This window comes from Mastomys coucha, unplaced genomic scaffold, assembly GCF_008632895.1.
Source record: "Mastomys coucha isolate ucsf_1 unplaced genomic scaffold, UCSF_Mcou_1 pScaffold3, whole genome shotgun sequence".
NCBI classification, from domain to species: Eukaryota; Metazoa; Chordata; class Mammalia; order Rodentia; family Muridae; genus Mastomys; species Mastomys coucha.
This window is the reverse complement of record NW_022196909.1, coordinates 48,329,831-48,345,424: the sequence shown is the minus strand read 5'-3', so window position 1 is coordinate 48,345,424 and position 15,594 is coordinate 48,329,831. Positions and strand designations below refer to the sequence as shown.

The 15,594-nt window shown below is 53.6% G+C and overlaps 1 protein-coding gene across 2 annotated transcripts in view; it reads right to left on the bottom strand.

The window, feature by feature from the left end:
* Nucleotides 1-14,655, bottom strand: part of Ip6k3 (inositol hexakisphosphate kinase 3) — a 23,804-nt gene extending 9,149 nt beyond the window's left edge. The window contains exons 1-2 of one of the 2 annotated variants that reach the window (XM_031347580.1): nucleotides 14,521-14,655; nucleotides 4,846-5,191 (exon numbers count right to left, since the gene is read on the bottom strand). In XM_031347580.1, coding sequence (XP_031203440.1) covers nucleotides 4,846-5,044 — 199 coding nt within the window. In that variant the 5' untranslated portion in view covers nucleotides 5,045-5,191; nucleotides 14,521-14,655. Of the gene's footprint in view, nucleotides 1-4,845; nucleotides 5,192-5,495; nucleotides 5,609-14,520 lie in introns of those variants that run through there. The other variant, XM_031347581.1, reaches the window with a different exon arrangement.
* Nucleotides 14,656-15,594: the final 939 nt, after the last annotated feature.

Here is a 15,594-nt window from a genome sequence, read left to right as displayed (position 1 = left end):
GGCCCGGGCCCGGCAGCTAGGGACATTTCCTCATCTTTCCTACTGTGTGCTGCCCAGGACTGGCCCGGTTTGCTTTTCCCTTGTGGTTTTGAAATTACAGCATATTTGGGCTAGAGAGATGGCTCCGCGGTTAAGAGCACTGACTGCTCTTCCAGAGGTCTTGAGTTCAAATCCCAGCAACCACATGGTGGCTCACAACCACCCGTAATGAGATCTGACGCTCTCTTCTGGGGTGTCTGAAGACAGCTACAGAGTACTTATATATAGTAATAAATGTATCTTTGGGCCAGAGCGAGCAGGGACTGAGTGAACAGAATTGACTAGAGCGAGCAGAGGTCCTAAATTCAATTCCCAACAACCACATGAAGGCTTACAACCATCTGTACAGCTACAGTGTACTCATATACATAAAATAAATAAATAAACAAATCTTTTAAAAATTTTTAGAAATTACAGCACATCCATAAGCTGGTGGTGGTGCAGCAGGGCTGGGGGTGGGATGGGGGTGGAGTCTGAGCCAAGGTCACACAACCAGTGTGCGACAGAGCCACTTAACACGTTGCCTGCTAAGGAAAGGGCATGTTATAACACATTTCCCAGGACTCCGTGGAAAAGTCTGACACAATCAGGCTGTGTTTACCCACACATGCATGTGGGACACTCCTGCTGTGTGCCCAGAAACACTGGCTCTGGCCGGTCTGTTCTGTGGAGGGGACAGAGAAGCCAAGAGTCACGCTCTCAGGAGAATGTCCTCATCTCAGAGGGCTGGGGCACCGCCTTTGCTTTTCCAGCCCTGAGCCCTTGGGCAGGAGGTGTTTGCTCTAGGGAGGAGAAACTTCCAGCTCTCAACATGAGTCCTCTAGGACAAAGGGAGAGCCCCAGCTACCCCTGTGCCTGTCCTGGAGGGAGTGTGTGCCCTTCCAGCTGCTTAGCCCAGGAAGCACCACTGGCCAAGAGCAATGTCTTTTAGGGTCTCTTAAAGTTCACATTCCCATCTGGCAGCCCATGGCCTTTTCTACTTGAGAGCCTATGGTGGCATGGCTGCCAGAAAACCCAGTTCTTGGCAGCTTGTGCCCAGGAGGCCTCCCCCGAGAGACGAGAAATGTGACCTTCCCTGCTGCTCCAGGCTCCATTCCTGTCTGAGTTCATCGGTTCCGAGTGCCTGCGTAAAGGCCGGTGAGAGGAGGAACAAATAACCCACGACTAATGTAACCCCAAAGTCATTTCCATTTCTCATACAGCCAGAGCTTCCGGCTCAGCGTCCCTGTGGCTGTCTCTCTGCCTTGGATGGGCTCGTCGTCCGGCTGACTCCTAGCTCCTGTGACCTCCCTCTCTTCCTCTCTCACCCAGCCTGGGCTCAGCACAGCCCTTCCCAGGAGCTGGCCCATGGCGATCTCCCTCGGGAACTGTGCCCAAGCTGCCTGCCCTTGACTCAGGAGAAGGCAGACTCTCTGGTGCTTGGGTTGCGCTATTCGGTCAGGAGCCATTGTGTCTGGGGGTCTTAGACCTGGAGGCCTGAGATCTGTTGCTGAGGCCCTACTGGGAGCCTCAGGGCTTGCCACAGCCTGTCCCATGCCTCTCAGCCCGAGCGTGTGCCAGCTGGGCAGACAGAGTGCTTATTGCCACGATTGGCATGCCCGGAGCATCTCAGCAATTTTGGTTTGACCAAACGGCTTCCTGGGCCTTGGCAGATGTTGTATCACGTTGTTTATTTTAAGCTTATGAGAACATTCACCACCGCCATCTGTAATACGAATCCAGCCAAACCCTCCACCAAATGAGCCCGAGTGCCTGTCCTCGTTCACCCAGGGCTGACTGAGAGGCAAGAGACTTAGCCTCAAGATGGCTACGCTAGGAGTCCAGCCTTAGTCTAGAGCAAGCTGCAGGTACACAGCACTCTCCTTTAGAACACCCCCCTAGCCCAAACTCTCCCCGATGGCATTGCCAGGGAAGGCGTTCAGATGGGCTCCGTGGCATGTAGTAGCCATTTTAGAAACGGCCCCACCTCTCTGAAGAAGCCATTTCTATGCGAAAGCAAGTTATCTGTCTGGCTGACATGTTCTGCCTGTGTCTGAGAGAGTCTGTCTCCTCCCTCCTGGGGCTAGATGGGCCCTGAAATGGACACTCTGGGTATCTCAGTGGAGTGGGTGAACGGGGCCAAGAACCCACTGAGCTAGACACCAGGGCTTCGCATCCTGGGCTTGCCTCTCTCAGCTGCGCGGCCTCAGGCAAGCTGGCTTTCCTCATCTGTGTCTCTGGGATTATGAAGGTGCAGGCTTCTGAGAGGAGTTATGAGGTTTATGGAAACCGGTGTGGAAGCCTCTTCCGATGGCCCAGAGCAAGTACAGGGACTGGACACTACTTATTGATTTAAACCAGCCACCTCCATGACTGGTCACCTGCTCTACTCTGAGTACCCAAGAATGAGTGGGAGTGCCCTGCTGGGTTCTGAGCCGTCTCTAGGGTCTCCCGACACTGCCTGGATCTTGTTTCAGCTCTGTTTCATCAAAGCCTGGCTTTGGGGGTGCCACCAAGTCCTCTCATGCCAGCTGGTAGTTATCCATTATCCTGGGAGTCAGGAGGTTCCTGGCTCCAGCCACTGTGTTTAAAAACACCATCTGTAAAACATCCCAAAGGCAAGGCAAGGCTGGCCTAGACCCTGTGACGAGGATAGACCGTTTAGTGGCAACCTTTGGCCCGAGGTGTGGGCAGCATCTCTCAGCACAGGCAAGTCTGACCTACAACTTCCCTGCCTTGTGATAATGGGAGCGAAATGTCTCCAGGGGAAAACATCCTTTGATTTCTCAGTTTTGATCTTCTCCTGGACTAGTGATCCACAACCCAGGCCTCTCAGGACACCAGGCAGGGGCTGGTGTCACCCCCAGTTGATTCCATGGCATACTATGGGCTAAGTAAACTAGAGTATGAGGTAGACTCTGTCTATCAAATGCATTTTTTTTTTTTTTTTTTTTTTTTTTTTTTTTTTTTTTTTTTTTTTTTTTTTTTGGTTTTTCGAGACAGGGTTTCTCTGTGTAGCCTTGGAATGTCCTGGAACTCGCTCTGTAGACCAGGCTGGCCTCGAACTCAGAAATCCGCCTGCCTCTGCCTCCCAAGTGCTGGGATTAAAGGCATGCGCCACCACCGCCCGGCTTCAAATGCATTTTTTAAAATTGATAATATTTTTAACTTACAATGATTATTTGTGGCTGTAAGCCTTTTTTTCTAAGAAGGAAGCCTCTATAATTGGAGTTAGCAGAGCCCAGAGAGGCATCCCCAGGAAGCAGAGGTCTGTCTGGACAGGTGTCCAGTGCCCGAGGGTGCCCTGTCATCCCCAGCAGACCATGGTCTGTGTAGACAGGACAGAGACTGTGCAAGGTGGGAGTCTCCTAAAGACCTGGACAGCCTCTCCCTTTGCCTGGGGCAGACCCCCACAGTCTTTTTCAGCTCTAGAGCTGCACCGAGCAAGCATGAAATGCTACTGGCAAGAGCCCGCCTCGCACAGGGACCTGCCACCCTTTGCTATGTTGAGTTCAGTTACAGAAGGACAGAAATTAATTCCAGTGGGTGCTCTCACGAGATAAACTATGACCAGCCAGGCAGCACTGGCCCGTGACCTCAGAAGTCTGTGGGGGAAGGCCTGGGCAGGTAAGAGTGGCCCACCCGCCAACTCTCCTGCCTCCCAGGACATCATAGAGGCCCAGTGTGAAACAATACTCAGAAGTCACATCGAGGCCCAGGGTGGGGGGCGTGCCTAGAAACCCCCATTCATATCCATGATCAGTGTGAAGCCTGAGCCCCATGACCCTGGGTTCTGATTGCCAGGTCCGGAGTGGAGTCCAGGAGCTCCAGATGAAACTCATACTCAGAAACACACACAAGCTCAGCCACATCCGGCCTTCCCAGCTGTCCTGGCCACTGAACACAGCTGGTTTCTTTATTTTCTGACCCTTGAATTTGCTACGTAGCCAAGGGCGACCTTGAACTTCTGGTCCTCCTGCCTCTACCTCCTGAGAAAGACTATTACAGGCATGAACTGGGGATGGAAAGGAGGGCTTTATGCATGCTCGGCAGGCACTCTCCTGAGGACGGAGGCGATACCCTAGTTCTCCACAGTGGGTTTCTGATGGGTTTACTTGAGTGCCATAAGTGCCGTCCCTGCAGACCCTTTGGCATAGAGCAGCAGCCCTCAGTCATGAGAAACTAAGGCTCTTTACGGAGGGACTGTCCTTGGATGCCCACTCAGCCCTGGGCTGGCATCTGGCAGTCAACGCTGTAGGACCTCATTTACCAATCCCTGAGTGTGGACCAGACTCCTATCCTTGGATCTGGGCAGGGGTATCAGATAAGAAAGCCAAGAGGCTCAGCCCTTCTACTGAGCTCCCTTCCCACCACCACCTCATCCTGGGCTCCCAGAACACACCTCGCCCACATTATATAATGGAGTGGGTATTCTGGACTCCTTACCAAGTCCTGTCCCAGATTCCCCATGTCCTGTCTGTTGTGGGACTCCAAAGGGAGGCCCAGGAAGCCTCCCTTGGCCCTATGTTTAGCCACAGCCACACCCATAATGCTCCCAAGGCAGAGTAGAATAGCCATCCCATCAGGCCCCCATAGGACTGGGCATCTTTGACGCCATTGCCAACTCTTTGAAGCTGAGTAGCTTGACCTATCTCCAAAGCCATTAACACTCACAATGTGGAAGCTTGGAGAGAGATTCAGAGACGCACCAGCACAGCGACACTGGGTGCGGGGAAGGGGGTTGTCTCCCCAAGGCCCTCACACCCCATGCCCAGCGACAGCAGCAGCGAGGGCAGCTGAGCCCGTCCCGCCCCTGCCCCCACTTACCTTTGTACTGCGGAGTGAAGCACCTCATGGCCAATGGCAGGGACTCATAGAATTTCTGCTCCCGGGAGACAAGGGGCTTACAGACTGTGTAGGCGTCGTACTGCAGCACACTCAGGTGGCCCCCAACCTGGTGCAGGAAGGGCTCCAGAGGCACACCCACCCCAGCGTTCCCCTTGTCAGAGCTGTGCCGCACCACCATGGTGCCACCAAGTCCTCCCAAGGAAGGCAAGAGGGAGAAGCTGCTGTCCCCACCAGGTGGGCTGTCCGTGGTGTCTGGCTTTCTCTTCCTCTCTCTCTTGGCCTTTATCACTGTCCCAACACAAGTGATTCCTGGCAGCCAACTTCTCTGTAAAAAAAAAAAAAAAAAAAAAAAAAAAAAAAAAAAAAACAACAAAAAAGTAAAGGAAAACAGAAATTATATAGAGGGTGTGTGCTGGGTGTGTGCTGGGTGTGTGCTGAGTGTGTTGCCCATGGGCTCTAAAACAAGAAGGTAGGAGGTGTGTTTTGCCTCTAAAATGATTTGTTTTATGAGTAACTAGCCGTGTGTGGTCTGTTTCCGTGACTCAAGGGCGAGAGGGAGACTCCAAAATAACACGCTGCATCTTCTGGATTTAAATACTGAAACTTTTTAAAACTCTCAAACAACCTACACGAGAGCGAGTTCCCAGGCTCGGGGTCTAAGTCCTGTCTTCTTCTCCTGCCACGTTGCCTCTTTCTCCTTCCGGAAACATCCATCTCTACCCAGGGAAAAGCGAGCCGAGCTGTGGTCCCCACCGTCTGACTGGGCTGTCTTACTTCTGTAGAGCAGAGCTATGCTCCAGCAATCTGTGATATTTTTTTTATGACTGTCCTAGGCAGCCGCTGTGTGACCTTGGGCAGGTTACTGAGGCTGCCTGGGCCTCAGTTTCTCTATGCAGAGTCAGGCACAGAATTAAGACAAGGGTCCAGAAAATCCCCTTAGCCTGGCACCGACACCGCCTCTGTGCTCCCTACGGTGGCCTTCCCTGACCTGGAACAAACCCCGAAACTCTGGAAAACCAGTTTCTAAAGTCATTCTGACTCTTCTACCTGCCGAGGGTTTGTCCCATCGGAGAGGACATTCCCACAGCAGGGCCCTTACCACAAGTTATTAATACCACTCCCTCTGCTGGACTCCTAGCTACCATGTGACTGGGCAGCACTGGGCATCATTAACCCTCTAATTGACCTTCGCTCCAGGCCCTGGGCATGGCTGGCTGGCCCCACACACACCAGTGCCTATCACTTTGTTCCGGACCTAAGCTTGCGGAGGCTCTCCCAGCTGCCTGGACTGGCAGCATGCCATGGTATGGAAAGTCCAAGTCTGGCCTTTCCCCGTCGTACAGGGTCCCCAAACTAGCCGTGTCCTTCAGGCCGCAGAGCGTGTCTGTTGGAGAGGGAAGGGCTACAGGCCTGCCTGGCACCTGTGCGTTCGCTTAGGATATTGGGGTGGCTGGTGAGGTGCTGGGGGAGGGAAGTGCAAAAGCCTGAAGTGAGAGGCTGGGCCAGGAAACCCAGAGGGCCCTTTCTGAACCTCTGTGTGTGTGTGTGTGTGTGTGTGTGTGTGTGTGTGTGAGGGGTGTGTGTGTGTGTGTGTGTGTGTGTGTGAGGGGTGTGGGTGGGCTCTGGGAGGCAGGTCATGGGGCAGGGTGGCTTTCAGAATCCTTGAGAATCTGGGGATATGTGTGGACAGATAAGGAAATGGGAACTAGACCAGTCTGTGGAGACTCACCCTGTCCCCAGGCAGAGGCAAAAGAGGTAACTAGAGGAATGGCTGGCCTGTAAAGTTCATTTATAGCCACTCCTGGAAGGAGGCTATGCTCCAATCTCATATTGGTCCCTCTGGGGCCAGCCCCACACTTGCCAGGCATGGCTCTCAGATGCCACTTGGAGCCAGCCCACACACACTGCCTTGCTCCACGCAGTCCCTCGTACTGCCACACACGTAGCCTTGGATGTATGTCACGTAACATTTCAGATGTTTTAGATAGACAGTTTACGCCTCTCGATGACTCTCCAAGGTCACTGGGACTGTCAGCCCGCTTTCCGGCTGAGGAAACAGAGAGGTCAAGAGGGTTTGCTGTGTGCACCAGCGGGTATGAGAAGGACTGGGATCTGAAGCAAGGCCTGCTAGGCTAGTCTGCAGCCTGCAGCCCCCAGCTTGGTGGGAAGTCAGGATTGTTATCGCCAGATGTCCGTTATCTACCTTAAAGGTCGGGAAGCAGCCCCAAAGAGAGACTGGGACTCTGTCAAAGTCACCTCTCTGTAAGACACAGGTGGTGCTGGGACAAGCTTTACTGTCCCCCCCCCCCAATCCTAGATGGCCCCTGCACCTCATTGAGTGAATGTGTCTGCTCTGGTGGGGTGCTTGGAGAGAGGGGAGGGTCACTCGTCCCAAGGGAACAGGCAGGGGCTGTGGAGAACTTCCTGGCCAGACTGGCAGCACCATGTGAGGAGAGGGTCCCTGTCCGTGGAGACTCCTCCTCCCTGTTATTAACCAGAGCCTAGCCCTCCTTCCCTGGCCTCTCAGAGGTGAGATGCTCAGGCATGGCTAGACCTACTCCAAAAGAGCGGTCCCTGCACTTCGGAGCAGAGCTCCAGCCCTGAACCTGGACTTGAGGGCCGTGATCCGGTGCCTTCCCTTAGGAACGCTGGGCTTGACAGCTGGGTAAACTGAGGCACTTGCTCTTGCAGGCCTTTGGTTTTAGGTCAGGTAGCCTCTGGGGGCGGGGGTCTTTCTCTCCTGGGATGCGAAGTCTGCAGTTCTGAGGCAGTTACGGAGAATGGATCAGATGCAGAGCAGGCTCAGAGGTGGCCCTTGGCTTTCTGTACAGACCTTGGCTTTCCGGGCTGGCCTTGGCTTTCCGGACTGGCCTTGGGCTCCCAAGAAGTCTGAGGTTTGCTCCCTTTGTATGTGGCCTGCAACTCTGTGGGTCTAAGGTGGAGGTGGAGGTGGAGGTGGCGGTGGCTTCCATTCTCCTAGAAGCCCCAGATCAATAGCTGGGCCTAGCTGGGCTTAGCTGCCTGAGCCTTCCATGCAGGCCCATCCATAGTCCCTACCCTTCTTCCTATGAATCAGGAGCCTCAGATCTGTCAGCTGCACAATCTCCCCTCCCCCAACTCCAGCCCACTGAAGGCTGAGACTGAGCTGGTGTTTTACTGTCCACTGCTGTGGCCTTGTCACGAGGTTCAGGGGACGGCGTGCACACACCAGATTCTTTCACGTGGGCATCAGTGCATGGGTGACCCTCCAGGTGACTAAGTCATCAGCCTGTGGGGACAGTCCCCCCCATTCTGACACATTTCCAGGAGACCCTTAGCTGCTTAGGTTTTTCTAGCCCACACCTCTTCCTCAAGCCCCTAGGAATTGTGGAACCGCCCTTGGCAAGAAGGGGCTCCGCAAAGAGCTGTTCCCTTGCCCCAGAAGTAGGCAGGAGGCCCCATCCCCGTGCTCCTTCCTGCCCCGTGGCAGGGTCATGTCCTCAATGAAGTAGTGCTGGGCCTCACTCCAGCAGCCCCGGCTAACTTGGGCCTCTGGGGTGTGGCTGTAGGGCCGGTAGTGAGTAAGGACATGAGCTGGCCACCTCAGGACAAGCCCTTTCCTGCAGCTTTATGAGGCCTGAGTGGCAGTCAGCCTGGCTCTGTTGGGTTGGGGGACACTCCCTGTTCTGAAAGGAGGAGAGCCTGGCTATTTCGCAAGCATGCATGAGCAGTTGTAATTCATTCAAAGGCGTTTATGGGATACCTAGAGGTTTCTGTTATCTTTTTTTCTTCCTCAATCAAAAGATACTAACAGTCTAACAAGCGCCCTGTGCTTACTGGCAGTGGAAAAATGAGTCCTTTGGGATAGAGGAGGGGGTATAGCTCAGGAATGGTAGAGCAGAGATCTGGGTTCAAGTCCCAGCACCACGAATAGACAGCATGTTCTCTCACACGGAAACCGAAAAGGTTGACTGGAAAGTACAAGTGCAACGTCTGGGACCGGGAAGGATGGGTAGGCACCAGGTCCTCCACCTGCACACATCGGCATATCACAGTGAATCTTACTTATTTGTATACTGGGGGTCCTTACGGAAGGGGGTTCTGCATCGGGCTGAGGTTGGGGTGCCTAAGGAGTGACCAGGAGCAGGGGAGAACATGGCTTAGCCTCAGAGAGCCGGAAGAACACCAGCTCGGGGTGGGTGTGTAAAGGGAGGCAGAGGACGGGGTAGGAAAGGGCAGGAGTGGGTGACGCGCATGTGTGGGTGACGGGTCTGCTTTATGGCTGACCTGACTGGACAATGGGGGAGGCTGGAGATGGGGAGCCCAGCCTTCCCTGCTAGGGGGGAGGGAGGTGGGGATGGCTCAGTTAGTGAAGTGCTTTCTGTAGAAACTTGAGCCTCTGACTTTTGACCTCCATGGGAAGGACAGACAGGCTATGGTGGTACACCTCTGTAACCCCAGCCCCGGGAGGTAGACAGGGGGCTTCCTGGGGCTTAGCCAAACTGGAGAGCCTGAGAGAGATCTTGTCTAAAAACAATAAAGCAGCTGCTAGGCACGGTACGCACACCTTTAGTCCCAACACGGAGGAGGCGGGGGCAGTGGATCAAGGCCTGAGTGAACGCTAGTTCTATTAAGTGAGTTCTAGCTTAGCTGGTGCTCTAGAGAGATCCTGTCTCAAAATGAAGAAATAGGAGCTGGAAGGGTAGCTCAGTGGTTAGGAGCACTTGTTGATCTTGTTGAGGACCGGGGTTCGGCTCCGAGCCGCTACCTGGTGCCTCCCCAACAATCTAAAACTCTGGTTCTGAGGACTGGAAGATCTTTTCTGAACTCTGCTGGTACCAGGGACACACACAGTACACATATGCACACACATGGAACACACATGTAAAACCTTCATACTTAAGTTTTTCGTTTTCTTCTTTTGGTTTTTCAAGACAGGGTTTCTCTGTGTAGCCCTGGCTGTCCTGGAACTCACTCTGTAGACCAGGCTGGCCTCAAACTCAGAAATCCACCTGCCTCTGCCTCCCAAGTGCTGGGATTAAAGGCGTGTGCCACCACTGCCTGGCTTTTTTTTTTTTTCTTGAGACATACTCTTAATTTTAAATAAAAGGTGGAGAGGTAATTGTGGAAGACATCTAACATTGACTTCTAGCACACACACACACACACACACACACAAAGAGAGAGAGAGAGAGAAAGAGAGAGAGAGAGAGAGAGAGAGAGAGAGAGAGAGAGAGAGAGAGAGAAGCTCTCTGGGTCTCAGTGCAGCCTGGGAAGGTACAGTCCCCACTCAAATTATAGAAGTACAGAAGCCTTCAGAGAGAACACATCCTGAAAAACCTCAGGTGTTCGGGGGAAGGGCATTCTGGGAAGGACATTATTAAGAAAGAGACTGCAGCCAGGCACAGCAGGGCCACACAATTCAAAAGCCGAGTGGTTTATGGTCTGCCCTCTCGTCTCCAAAGCGCTCAGGTACATTTCATAGGCCTCTCAGAGCCGCCGATTGGGGACAAGTACCATTCAATGTGCTTGTGATGCCCGAGGGGGAATCTTTTTAATCTATTAGAGATGAGAGGACCCGAAACCCATTTAAAACCGCTTAGGTGGTAATGGGCAGGGGAGTTTCAGAGTTCCCCGCGTGACTGAGGGCCGTGCATTATCTGGGCCCATCCAGGCTGCAAAGGCCAGAGGTTTGTGTATCTAGGAGGAGTTAATAGCGTTTGTAAGTCCATTCTAGAACGACCCAGGAGCCCTGGGCCTGCCCCTCCCGCCTGGCTCTCTGGCTGGGTGGGATCAGTACAGAGTGAGCTCTGGGAGGGCTGCACACGTCACCTTCCAGGCCATGGATGACATATGCGTCTTCAGAGGACATCTGTTTCCCAGGAAGGCACGATTTCCAGGCTCTCGGGGCCACGCTCCACACCCCTCGGCCCAGAAAGTTATTTCCATACCAATTTCTTTCTTTGAGAGGGGATTTCCCCCTCTCTTCCTCTTAATGTTTAAAATCTCCCAACATTCCCTCAGCTTGAGAACCGAATACAATTTTAATACCATCATTATTAGTCCGCAAGCCCTTCAGCCACTGACAAATGTACTGAGCAGTTCACGCAATGTTCTGAGCTCGCTGCTAAGGCAGCGGGAGCATGGGGAAGGCCGACTGTTAGAGACAAGCACCCTAGAAGAGCTGCTCTGCAGACGGGAGGCTGGGACACCGTCCCTCACCGGCTCCCTTCCCAGCAGGCTCTGCTGCCCCATGGCCTCTAAGCCGCACCCAGGACCTCGGACATTGTTAACTAAAACCTCGGGGCATGATTTCTAGCCCCGGGCTGCAGCCTCTTCCCCATGCCTGGTACCTTTCTTTATGTGACAGGATTGGTTCCTGATCTTGGGCAAGAGGTCTGTGTGCTGGAGACATGGGTTTGCCAAGTGCCTAGCACGCATGTTATGGTAGAGATGGTAACAGACTCCTTTCGGCTCTTGCTTATTTGGGTTGGTCGGGTTTTGCTTTTGAGGCAGGGTCTCTGGGCCAGGCTGGTTTTGAACCCATGATCTTCCTGCTTTTGGGACAAGTGCCATTCAATGTCCTTGTGATGCCTGAAGGGACGTCTTTTACACCTGTTAGAGATGAGCAGAACCCGAACCCATTCAAGATGGCATGGGTGCGGGTGGGCAGGGGGGTTTCAGGTGCTGGGAATACAGGGTGTGCCACCATGCCCAGCTTATGCAGTGCTGAGGATGGGACCCTAGGCTTTGTGAGTATCAGACAAGCACTCTATCCACTGAGCCACACTTCCCAGTCTCCAGCAACAGTTTTAAAGGTGAGAGCACAAGGATTAGGCAGAGCACATGAGAGAGTATGTGTGTGTGTGTGTATCTGTGTGTGTGTGTGCCCGTGGGTATATTTGTGTGTCTGTGTGTGTGTACCCATGTAGGGTCTGTGTGTATAAATGTGTATGGTGTGTGTGTATGTATGTATGTGCATGTGTGTACGTGTGTGTGGTGTGTGTGTATCCGTGTAGGGTATGTGTGTATATGTGTGTGTGGTGTATGTGTATCCCTGTAGGGTGTGTGTGTGTATGTGTGTATGGTATGTGTATGTATATATGTGCATGTGTGTATGTGTGTGTGGTGTGTGTGTGTCCATGTATGGTGTGTGCATGTATGTGTGTTTGTTGTATGTGTGTATACATGTACGTGCATGTGTGTATGTGTGTGTGGTGTGTGTGTGTATCCGTGTAGGGTGTGTGTGGTGTGTATCCCTGTAGGGTGTGTGTATATATGTGTATGGTATGTGTATGTATATACGTGCATGTGTGTAAGGTGTGTGTGTGGTGTGTGTGTATGTGTGTCCATGTATGGTATGTGCATGTATGTGTGTGGTATGTGTGTGTGTGTGTGTGTTTGCATGCTTGCTGTTCTTGTGTTTCTTCCCACCAGAGCCCCCTGCACTGCCCATTTCTAGAGTGAATCTCTGAGGGAGACGTGCCAGCACACCGTTCCCCGGCAGAGGGCAGCAGCACACACATGGATGCAGGAATATCCAGGAAGGATTAACACTGTCTGAACAGGAAAGCCAGCTCCCCCCCTCCCACACACACACATGGCTAACAACCAGTGGGTATATTCTCAGGACACCCTGAGTTTGCCCAGAGCTGTCCCCGAGGGCAGAGCCCACCGCTGAAGTTCTCCTGCCCCATCAGGAACGTCTTTAAAAAGCTCTGAAGTCATCAAGACTGGGCTCTGTCTCCTCTTATGGCTGCTTCAGCAGGGACAGGGCCCCACAGAGGCTGAGAAATGGCTGTGCACACAGGCAGGCACCCTGGACACCACACAGGAGCAGCCTGCCATCGGGCCACGCAGGCCAACACACACAACCGTGCCAACGTACGCCCTCACACTCCCCCCCCCCCGCCCCCAGCAGCCTGCAGGTTTCCTTCCGTAACAACCAATGTTCATAAAGTTTATTGCTGTTCCCCGCGGCTGAGAGTGAACAAGACAGCAACCATAAGGGTTTCTGCCTGGTGAGGATTTATTCGAGTGCCTGTGCAGGGTGGGAGGGGCTGCTGCTGGCCCCAGAATGCAGCCAAGAGGAGGAAAGACGTACCAGAGGCAGAACGCAGGGGGGCAAAGGAGGGTTTCTTAGGTTCCTGGTACAGCATGGTGGGCCTAGATCGGGGAACCCACAGGAGGGAACTCCAGCCTCAGACTCCCCATCTGCCCCAGCCACTTCCTTTCTGTCCTGTGGGCCAATAGTAAGTACCTTCAGTACAACCGGGGTGTGCGGTGGAGGATCAGAGGGTAGAGGCAGAGAATCAGAGGGTGGAGGCAGGGCCCCTGGAGACCGAGAGGAATCTTAAAGGTAGGATTGGCTCTTAGTCTAGCAAAGCTTTCATTAGATAAATCGCCTGACCCAGGTGCAGACGTGGCTCATGTCGGAAGGCCCAAGATCCTGGGGTTCTGTCAGAACCGAGTGAGGTGTGCCATGAAGGGAAGAAGTCTGACCTGCTCATAAATGACTTGGGACCCCTTGTGTCTTATGGCTAGTTTCTGAAGGAAGTGTAGCAAGAGACAGAGCAAAGGCATGGAGCCCGACACGGGCTCCACAAGCGTGCCTGGCAGCAGCCTCTCTGTTTCCCCATAGGGTCTTTCATGAGGAAAAATTAAATTGGCAGAGCTCAAGCACCGCGGCTAAGTTAGGCATGGTGGTGCGCACACGTAGTCCTCGAGCTTGGGAGGCGGAGGCGTGAACCGGTAGAATTCAAGGCTAGACTTGGCTACACTGCAAGTTCAAGACCAGCCTGAGTTATGCGAGACCCTATTTCAAAGGGGTGGGGCCGGGTCCCCCTCCCATAACTCCACGTACGACCCTGAGATCATAGGGATGGCTCCGAGTCTGGTCTCTGGAGACCCTGCAGGAGGGGAGGTCTCTGAGATTTCCTGCCTCTGTCTAGGGCAGCAGAGATTATCAGCCTTGGGTCACGTCTCCCATGAATGTCTCTCAGTGGCTTCCCTTCACCCTCTAACCTTCTCCAGGCTGTCCCTGCACCCAGGCCCTAAGACGCGGCCTACAGGTACTGATGTCACCCAGCCCCGTGGCCTCAGCCAGGAAGAAGGGCGGGGCTGATGGGACGGGACATGCTGATCCCTGGCTCCAAAGCCTGGAGAGAGGACTTTCCCTGGATGCCTGCCTCAGGGAAGGAAGGTTTACCCTAGTCTGCAGGAACGCGGCTGGCTCCAGCCCTTCACCCGTAATCCGGAGCCACGGCTGTAGACCTGGCTTGCCCACTTGTGGGCCATGGGGAGCACATTAGTGCATGCCGAAGGAGGGCGAGAGGGTCATGCTAAGGAGAAAGGAAGAAGTGGGAGATGGATGTATGCCCACATCTCTAAATTGCTGCCTGTCTCAGCCCCTGCATACCCTAGGCTGCACAAGCACGCACGCGCGCACACACACACACACAAACACACACACACACACACACACACAGAGGCACACTCTAAGTCACAGGCACCTCCAACAGGCCTATATCCCCTATGGATCCCAACCAGCCTGTAGGGAGGCCACCCCATAATGGGAGGTGGCCTACAGCCTTGACACCCTCTGTCCCTCACCCTGGAACCATCAAGGGCTCCTTACGCTGGCTCGCCCCTATCCTTCATCAAGACAGCACTCACCAGAGCCTCCTTCCGGGGTGTCAGGGAGCGTGCAACAGGGGCTCTTGTCTCTCAGTGCCCTCCTCTGTCTGCGAGCACAGGGAAAGGCCTGGCCCAGCTCAGCGCTTGCCGCTGGGGCCCGGGGGAAGCTTCCTGTCCAGAGCTAGGCTGTCAGTGGGCTGAGTAAGGGACACCACCTGATCCTCCGGGCCTGGAATACCCAGCTGTCAGCTGGTGTCCGGAGCTCGGGAGCGGGGCCAGGGGTCTGGGAGGGAGGGGAAAGAGGAGGGAGGAAAGATGGGGGGGGGACTAGGAAGAAGGGGGAGAATTGGGGGAGAGGAGAAGGTAGGAGAGAGAATTCAGCTCAGCTAGCTTGAGGGTGACTGGTTCTGAAGTCTAGGTGCTAATCGGTACAGAGTCCCCGATTAGTTATTTAAAAAATAATCATTTGAATATATATGTATTCACACACACCACATATACATATACACACATATACATATATACATACATACATACATATACATATCTGTGTGCATGCATGTGTGAGGGCACACACATGCCATGCCCATGGAAGTCACAGTATAACTTGCAGGCATGGGTTCTCTTCCCCGTGTGGCTTTCAGGGATTGAAGTCCAGGGTCAGGCCTGGCAACACGTGCCCTTACCTGATGAACCCTCTCCCTTGCCCTTTATTTCATGCTGGGGTAGAACCCAGAGACTCACACTGAGAGAGCTTGCAGCCTGTAGTGGCTATACCTGGTTGTCAACTTGACTCTATCTGGAATGAGCTGCACTCCAGAATTGGAGGGCTCACCTGTGATCCAGATCTTGAGGCTGGAAGACACGAGTTTCTGACCTGGATCTTGACACGGAGATCTTGAGGCACAGTGGCCATGAAAAGCTTAGGCCCAGGCAAGATAGGACAGGCCTCTAATCCCTGGAGACTGAGGCAGGGAGAGCTCTGAGTTCAAGGTCAGCCTGGGACAAGGCAAGTCCCAGATTCAGGCATGGTGATACGTACCTTTAATCTGGGCCATGCCTTTTGCCGAAAGCAGATTCGCTCTTCTTCAAGGCTTACACTTAGTTGCGAGC